Here is a 9,060-nt window from a genome sequence, read left to right on the forward strand (position 1 = left end):
CAAACCCACAAACACACACATACATCTCCCCCACCCAGACACACACATCCCGCGAACCCACACTCACACACACACACACACACACACACAAACACACACACACACAAACACACAGATGCATCACCCCCTCCCACACCTACACACCTCTCCCCCTCACACACACACACACACACACGATCTCCCCCATGCACCAACCCCCCCCTCCCCACCCTTCCCGACTCCTTGGACAAGCAGGTAACTCAGCGAGCCAGTTTCAGAGGGCATGAAATATGCATGCGCGGCTGTGAAGCGAGCGGCTGGTTCCCAGAGCCCCGCGGCGTCTCCAGCGCCGCCCTTCTCCCTTTATGAGAGTCAGGCTTCACCTGCCGGTCCCTGGGTCCGCCTCCCCGGGTACCGAAACACTCTCGGGCCGCGGTAAAGCACAGAGTCCCATGGGTCTGTTGAAGCGTGTCGCTCACCTGGTGGCTGGGTGGATGTGCCCACCTCTTCTGTTTCGGGAGCCTGTCCCCAAGGGGAGCTTCTCCGGGCTGTCCATTTCATGGCCCTGTAAACATTCATTAGTTGTTTATTTCACTGTTACAACGTTCCCCCAGCTAATGGTTAACCCGAGGGTTTACTGCGTTGCGATTCATATTTAATTCAATGAGGTTCAAAACGTATTAGGCTGATCGTAGGTCGATGTTGTTTTCGCACTGATGCAATGAGTGAGTGAGGAGAGAGAGAGCCTGGAAGTGGAGAGAGATAGCGGGATAATAAAGAGAGAAAGAGTGCGAGAGAGAGAGAGAGAGAGGGAGAGAGCCTGAGAGGTTGAGAGAGAGAGAGAGGGAGAGAGCCTGAGAGGTTGAGAGAGAGAGAGAGAGAGAGAGAGAGAGAGAGACAGAGAGGGAGAGAGCCTGAGAGGTTGAGAGAGAGAGAGACAGAGAAGTTGAGAGAGAGAGAGAGTGGGAAAATGGAGAGAGAGAGAGAGAGCGAGAGAGAGCGAGAGAGAGCAAGAGAGAGAGAGAGAGAGAGAGAGAGAGAGAGAGAGAGAGAGAGAGAGAGAGAGAGAGAGATGAGCGCTCGTAAAGTGTAAATCAGGTGTAGTCGCTGGCTGACTTGGTGAGGCTCAGGCAGCATCCCTTTAATGTGTTCATACTATTCAACATTGTGCTGCTCAAGCCAGCCATAACCCAATCCTATTCTTCCCCTACCCTTGCGAACAATAGTTCGCAAGGGTGTTTGTTGGTTGCGTGCGTCGTGCACCCCTACCTTCAACACTGACTGAACGGACCGAAGGCAGCTCTGTGTGTATTTGCCAATTATAAGAGGCTGTCGCCAGCAGCGCATCCTCACGTCACGGACCGTGCGGACAGACGGAGGGACACCGGAGACTCGGGAAAACAACTCCTCGTTCCTCACGGCGCAGGAGGAGGAGGAGGAGGAGGTGCAAGGCATGCGAGGAGAGGGGGAGCGCCTCTCAACTACGGAGCGCTCACTTGTGGATTATAACCGGACCAGTAGTGTTCAGTAGATCAACTAGTCTCCGGTTTTCCTTTATTTTTGTCTGACTCCTGCAGGAGTGTCTGAACCACCATGAACATGTCCCCGCCCGACCGGAGGAAAAACATCCGCGCCTTGGCTCTGGAGATCGGCATCCGCGTTCTTCTTTTCGGAGTTTTTGTGTAAGTAATCTTAAGTGTAGTTTCCTGATGGAGTTCATACTGAACGGTGTGAGGCGGAGGCGCTGCTCCGTTGTGCAGAGAGATAGTGAGACTTTGAAGGCGGCCGGTGCCTTGTGACCATGGCCAGACGTTGCGGTTTGATGGCGGGTCTGCCTCACGCCCAGCCTGTAATGTGATTACAGCCTACACCTGATGTAAAGCTCCATCAGGCACTGCCATTAGATGGTAATCAATAGAGAAAAAAAAAATGAAACAATGACTCCACCTAGAGGCCGCCAAACGCATCGTTAATGAGTTGAATTAGCAATCACATGGACAACTTTGATTGTATTCCATTTCATAGGAGTAATAGTACAACTGTGTTATTCTGTGTGGAAGGACTGCATGTTTAGAACGACCCATTTTGTATTTTTGTGTGTGAGTGTGTGTGTCAGAGAGAGAGGGGGGGGGGGGGGGGGGATCGACAGTGTGAGATCGAAGCTTCTTGAAACTTATATATTTATATTTCTTTCTTGCACATGGTTCTTTACGCAACCTTAAACCCGGAGTGCTCATCACCATAACATGGGAGATGTATCTGACAGCACCCTGATATCAGATGCAGTGTACGCCCTCCCAGCCCTGCTCTCATGGGTCTGATGTCAGGCAGCAGCTCAGTGAACCTTCAGCTCCCCCCAACCTGCAGAGGGAGGCTTCCTTACCTTGGCTGCGCTGCCTTGGGCTACGCTACGTATGTGTTGTCCACTTTAATGGATTACAGCCAGTGTAAGCAGCAGAGCCCACCGATGCACGGTTTATGTGTTTCAGTGTGCAAACCAGGGAGGGTTTACACAGTGATTGTGTTTTTTCGTTGCCATTATTACTGATTACTTCGTAATCAGTAATACCCCGTACCCCGTCTTTATGATCGCAATTGTCTCAAACAATTAGACTGTGAATCAAAATGTGGAAAAATTGAGAGTATATATCGTAAATAATTATAATATTATGTTGTTTCGGTGAATGGAAATCTCTGATTCCTCCTTACGTACCAAGGTTTTTTTAAAAGAGGAAATGATGCTGCCTTGCATTTTTGTAACGCCAACAAACACCCATCAGACGAATATGTTGTGTAAAAGTGATCCATCATTTTATCAAATGAACAGTCTCTTTTAAAATGGATCGTATCCAAAGATAACTCGTTGTTGTTCTTCTTTCACTCAGTTAATACATTCAGTGTACACCTTACTTACTCACACTCTCAACTATCGTGTACCGGCCAAGCCCGTTGTCAGCTGTGAATGAGAGTGTGTGTTTTATGTGTTTGTTGTTGTGCGTGGACAACAACCAGTTTCAGAGGGGGGAGGGAGCAGCGTGCATCAAGACAGCGTCAGCCGACATCGTCTAATTGCGTGGCGGCTGAGTTCAGCCCCGGCTCTGCAGGTCCTTGATTACCGTAATGAATTGAGTTTCAGCGCTGCGCACTCTTCCGGCGCCGTCTAATAAATACTATTGTAAACGGAAACCCGCCAGGAGCCTCCTCTCGCTCTGTCTCTCTGGGCAAGGGGGCCACCCCTGTTCGGAGCACGTCTCGTTAAATTAATAATGCAGGAATTTCCCCGGGCTCCCACTGAATGGAGTGAAGAGCTTGATTACGGTTTGTTGATCGTTACTATGTGATGATCCAATGAGAAAGAGGGAAGAGGGAAGATCCGAAGAAAAGAGGGAAGATCCGAAAAGCAGAAAGAACACAAGCACACATATGCATGTGTCACACACACACACACACACACACACACACACACACACACACACACACACACACACACACACACACACACGCACACAAACACACACAGTAATGCTACTGAATATGGGTTGATATTACACCATTCGAGACAGTCCTCAGTACATTTATTCTATATCTATATCTATATTTTGGTCGGCTTAGCTCAGGAGGTAGAGCAGGTTGACTTGCTATTTTGATCCCCTGCTCCTCCTAGATATAGTGTTGAGGTGTCCCTGAGCAGGGCACCTCACCCTAACTGCTCCTGACGAACTTGCTGTCGCCTTGCATGGTTGGCTCCGCCGACAGTGAGTGAATGTGCGTATGAACCGTTCGCTTTGGATAAAAGCGTCTGCTAAATGCCCTAAATGTAAATGCAAATGTTTTGCGCAAGGCACAAGCGTATGAAGCGTATGAGGCTTAGCGCTGTGACGCCAGTCCGTAAGCTGGGTGAAGATGGGTTTCCTGTAAGCCAGCCGTTAATTGACGCATGGAATGAAACCCTGGCCCCAGTCGTTTGCCAGGGCGCTAGGGGCCCGAGCCGTACACGAGTCCCCACTGACCTGAAAAGCCGGGGCCTGATGCCGACATGATTGGGGTCAAGTGAAGGAATTGAAATCTATTTGAAGGTTATTGTAAAAGCGCTAGTGATGGAATTGTGTGCTGGAATTCCCAGTGCAATGGTAGAGGCAAAGCCTTTGTCCTTTTTCTGGTTCATGTGCCAAAGAAAAAGACTGCTGTATTTGTTTTCCAGATAGATGGTTAGATGTATTTTGAAGTGCTTTCTTGGTAGAAAGTATGTCATCATGCGAATGGAAAATAGACTGCTGTATTTCTATTAGAGAAAGATGGATAGAGGAGTGAATGGATTTAGTTTGCGGTCCTTAATTGGTTGTAACGACAATCATAGTGCAAATGGGAAAAGGCTGCTGTATTTTTATAGGATGGATGGATAGATGGTTTCATGTTTGTATTTTGTGTTCCTGACTTGGTAGTAACGACAATCATAATGCAAAAGAAAAAATGCTGTATTTGTATTCGAGATGGATGGATAGTGCATGGATGTACTTCGAAGTGCTTTCTTGTGAGAAAGGACGTCATCACGCAAAATGGAAAAAGCTACTGGATTTGTATAAGATATGGAGGGATAGATGAGTAAGAACTCGGTCCTTGGTAGAAAGGACGTCATCATCCTAATGGCCCTGTGACTCAAGGCTTTACTGTATCTGCTCCATTTGTTCAACTGGCTACCTTTCTCCCTGATATTCAATTATACTTAGTGTTGAAAAGAAATAGCCTGTGCTCTCATTTCATCGCGTACCTTCCCTTACACCGTGAATGCATAATACATGCGGTGTATCAGAGAGGTCAGAGGGAAGTGTTTAAGCTTCCCATGGTGCTGTGCTTGTTGTTGCATCCAAGATGTAGTTAATGAGGTATGCTCTCACATTGCAATCTCTTCGTTCTGGTTTCTGCGATCGCATTGTTATTGTCAACCTCAAGGCAGTCCTCTCTCTGCATGTTTCAAATGATCCTCGGAAGATTGGAAGTATGGACGGAAAGCGGTGGTTTGTAACCAGAACCAAATGGTAATCCACACCCGATTTGTATTATCTTTGACATTGGAAGAAAGACGAAAGACAGAGCGAGGCGAAGTTAACCACTGACACAGATTGTAAAAAACACATCCGTCTGCATCAAAGACGATAGCCTTATGCTCAAATCATATTCAAGATGACAGTCCACTAAGTAGGGATTATCCCCCCCCCAGCTCGCTGCCGCTGGCTTAGCAGACTTACAAGTCTGATCCCGTGCTTCGTATTCATACACTGAAGCCAGGCCACGGACTGAGTACAGGAGTCAGGTCTGACCGAGCAGCATCACGTCTGTCTGACTGCACCTCACTCCTCTCACAGCCCTGCCAGCGCCCTGGCACTCGCAGGACCTTGGGTGCTCTGGAGGAAAACCAAAGTGCACTCTAAATGGAAATGGCTCGGTGACATTTCCAACCGTCAGAGGCACAAACAGTGAGGAAATTGAAACCCCCCCCCCCCCCCCCCCCCCCCCCCCCCCCCCCCCCCCCCCCGACAACAATGAGTATTAGGGTTGCCATTTAGCTGCTTTGCATACGACAAGAGGATCATCAGCCTGGTATTTCCGTTTTCTCCAGAAAGTCATTACTTCCTCGGCTGTTTTGGGTATGTATCCCCCGTGTCCCCCCTTAAAGTGTAATGCTGGCCTATTTCTGTTTCCTGTTCTCATCCGCCGTTCCTTATTAAAGACAAAAATACAAGCATGTTTTTCAGTTCCTTCCTAATTATGTGCGGGTAGGAGACTTCAGTGCTGGAGGTTTCAAGCATTGGTGGGAATAGAAAGAGACGGCATGTTGCTTTGGTTATCTGAAAACGTCACCACAATGAATACTTGGCACATTAGGGATTGTTTTAATGAAGGTTGTAGCGCATTGAAGTCCACTGCAGTGATTACTAAGAATCTTGCATCATAGTGAGGCTTTGATTGTTGTCCAAATGTACTTTGAACTGAAGCCAGTGGGCAATTTTGTTGCTGTGGTCTGCAGATCCTGGCGTTTTATTACCTTTTGACCATTGTCTGCTTCACCAACCTATGGGTGTTATGGGACTGGGCCAGGATTTTTTGTGAGCAAAGTAATATGCAGGATTTTCCCTCTTCTGCCTTACAGTGGCTTCACTTGAGGATATTCGGTTTCTTGAAAGCGTAGGATGTACAGTGGGTAAGTTGTAGCACGAGATGTGCTGACTGGGTGACTGTTTGACACACTAAGCGTTTGTATGGTCCCCTATGTGTTGACTTGCAGATAAACAGTGCAGATAAACCGCGAGCTAAAGTCGATTCCTGAGCTGCAGAACGAGCCACTCACTTCTTATAATATGACAAAGAAATCCAACATTTCACATGATGACTCAGATTACCGCTATGGTAAAACTGACTGAAAATAGGAATATTGTTATCAAGTCTAGCACTTTGTGTCACTAATTATGATCAATCAAATCCATGTAACGCAGAGGAAATCATAGATGCTAAACATGTACCAACATCAACTTAAAAATCATAAGATACCAGAAGAAAAACATTTGATGGAAATGTCTTTAGCATAAAGGTATATCCTTGAAGCAGGAAATGGGATAGATGTTAAGGACTGAAACCAGTTTAAACAATAGAAAAAATAAAGACAATTACATACAATAGATGATAAGACAGCGACGTTGTTAAAGTCAAGCGGTTTCCTGTGTGAGGCGTCCTTGGTTTTTTATCTATTCTTCACCGTTGTATTGTTAAATTGCTGTACCTTTTAGAAAGACAAATGGGACCGTTGTTCAAGTGTCTTTATGAATTTCCCCTGGCCTTCCTGACGGAATATAAAGGGGGTGTTTGTAGTAGAGGAGACACTTTGATCGCGGGAGAGATGTCAAGACAAAGGAAAGAACTTGCACGCATTCGTGATGCAGGGGAGGCAGTGCCCGCAAATCAGGATTCAACACATGTCATTCTTCCCCCTGAATACAATGATCACCTGGAGAGCTGAACACTTGGAGCGTGTGTGGAGGATGGCTGGTTAAGCAGCCTCGACTGGCCTGAGTCAGACTGATTGGACTCTTCTAACATCTGTTGTGCATTATGCAGTCACTGTGCACAGGTTAAACCAGCCATTCCCAACACAAGCTCAGGGAGGTCTTGTGCATGGAGACCTGCAAACTTATATTTTATTTGCTCCGGCATATGGGTCTGGCCCCCCTCCATTCAGACAGGTTTCCAGCAGACCTGCCCGGGTCGGGCCAATCACAACCCTCTATGTATTAAGGGGCGAGTTTGTTACGATGACTGAACAGAGGAGTGCCCTATGGCAGCGCCTTAAAGTAATTTTAATAGACAACCAGAACAGCTGCTGCTGATGTGTCACACGATTCATTGCTCTGATTGGTTGTAGATTTATAAAATGGTGTCCAGAGGCTATTTGGTCTGCGCATGTGAATAACGCCCCTTGGAAATCTAAAATTAATGATGGAAAATTTGTAATTTGCATTTACAATGGTCTGGCGATGTTAGGCTAATGACAAACTGTAGACTTCAGCTCAGAAATCTATAAAGGTGTATTTTGGTTGGTCTGTCCAAGACTTTCTCTGTCGCAGAAAGTTGTGTGTTTACTGATGAAATTGTGTCATATGTACCATACCGTCCATCTCAGTCCATGAATAACAATAAGCAATTCCTTTGGGTGATCCTCCATTTTCTTTCATTTGATAATCTTGGACTTCCTTTCATTTTCTGCTGTTGACATGCAGCAAGAAAACAAGGGTTCATTATCAATGTGATCTCTGGGTCAGGTCGGCAAATAGGCCTACTTGATGTCTTATTAACCATTCGGGGGTTGACCATTTGGTGAGCCACCGAGATGTCTCAGAGACATGTGTAGGCAGACCTGCTGGAAGTATGGCAGGGGGCAATCCAAGGGAATATTATTGTAGTCATGGACCGAATAATCCCTAATGAAAACAGAGAACCGCACCGCAAAGCACTGGGTAATGGGGATGGGAATACAACGCGTGATCTGAACAGGCCTTGTCAATTAGTCTTCAATGTGAGTGCGGCTGCGCATCACATTCTCCCTGTCAAAGCATACATGACAGCTCCGTCAAGTGCGTTTAAAGAAACGAGGAAGAAGAGGAGGCAGGCATTAGTTGGACGAGATCGACGCCGTAATTGGACAGCTATTGAAATCTGCGGAGCCCCATTGGTGCACGCTGTAATGGGGGTGGGCCTACTGACGAGCAAGAGAGACTGGACGGACAGACGAGAGGGACGGACGGCACATGTTTTAATTAGAATGAAAGAGACGGAGGAGGGAGAAGCCAAGCGGGGCGAGGAGAAAATAGAATCACACAATGGGGAGCGGAAAGAGAGGGAGAGGACGGAGGGGGTCCATCCTCCGTCCAAGGTTTCTCTGACAATGCTGGTCCGTCGGAGAACCAGCGGCGCGCCAGCAGCGCTGGCATGGCAATCCCTGGAGGTGTCACATCAGCAGCACCCTGCTGTCGCACACACACACGCAGGCACGCACGCACACACAAAGGCACGCGCAAGCACACACACACACACACGCAGGCACGCACGTACACATGCACGCACGCACACACACGTGCACAAACACGTGCACAAACACATACACATACATCTACACGCACACCTACACACACACACACACACACACACGCACGCACGCACGCACAAACACACGCACACGCACACACATATACATGAACACATACACGCACACATACACATACACACACACCCGTCCCAGACACACACACACACAACAAACCCATTCCCTTATTTCACCATATGTCTCAGGTCCCTGGCCTTGCATTGTCCCTAGCCTCCATAGATCTGGTGTTTTTCTGTCTTTCTTCTTCTTCTTCTATTTTATCTGTTGTATCACTGCACGTCGACTTTGTGTTCAAGCCCAAGCTGGCCCCTTTGTTCAAGCAGATTGACTGCGAAAGGGACATCGTGTCCTACGGTTTTCTTCTCCTCGACATGAAAGCCCTATTTGTTGAGTGTTTTCTGTGTTTACTCCGTATGTTCATCATGTTG

At 47.4% G+C, this 9,060-nt stretch overlaps 1 protein-coding gene across 1 annotated transcript in view; it reads left to right on the top strand.

The window, feature by feature from the left end:
• Positions 1-1,572: 1,572 nt before the first annotated feature.
• Positions 1,573-9,060, top strand: part of plpp4 (phospholipid phosphatase 4) — a gene marked incomplete at both ends in the record, with an annotated part of 37,370 nt that continues 29,882 nt past the window's right edge. Inside the window, one exon of the mRNA XM_079730822.1 lies at positions 1,573-1,661. Within this exon, the coding sequence (XP_079586948.1) occupies positions 1,573-1,661 (89 nt within the window). The remainder of the gene's footprint in view (positions 1,662-9,060) is intronic.

The sequence above is a fragment of the Pollachius pollachius genome (genome assembly GCF_949987615.1).
Source record: "Pollachius pollachius genome assembly, chromosome: 2".
Taxonomy (NCBI): domain Eukaryota; kingdom Metazoa; phylum Chordata; class Actinopteri; order Gadiformes; family Gadidae; genus Pollachius; species Pollachius pollachius.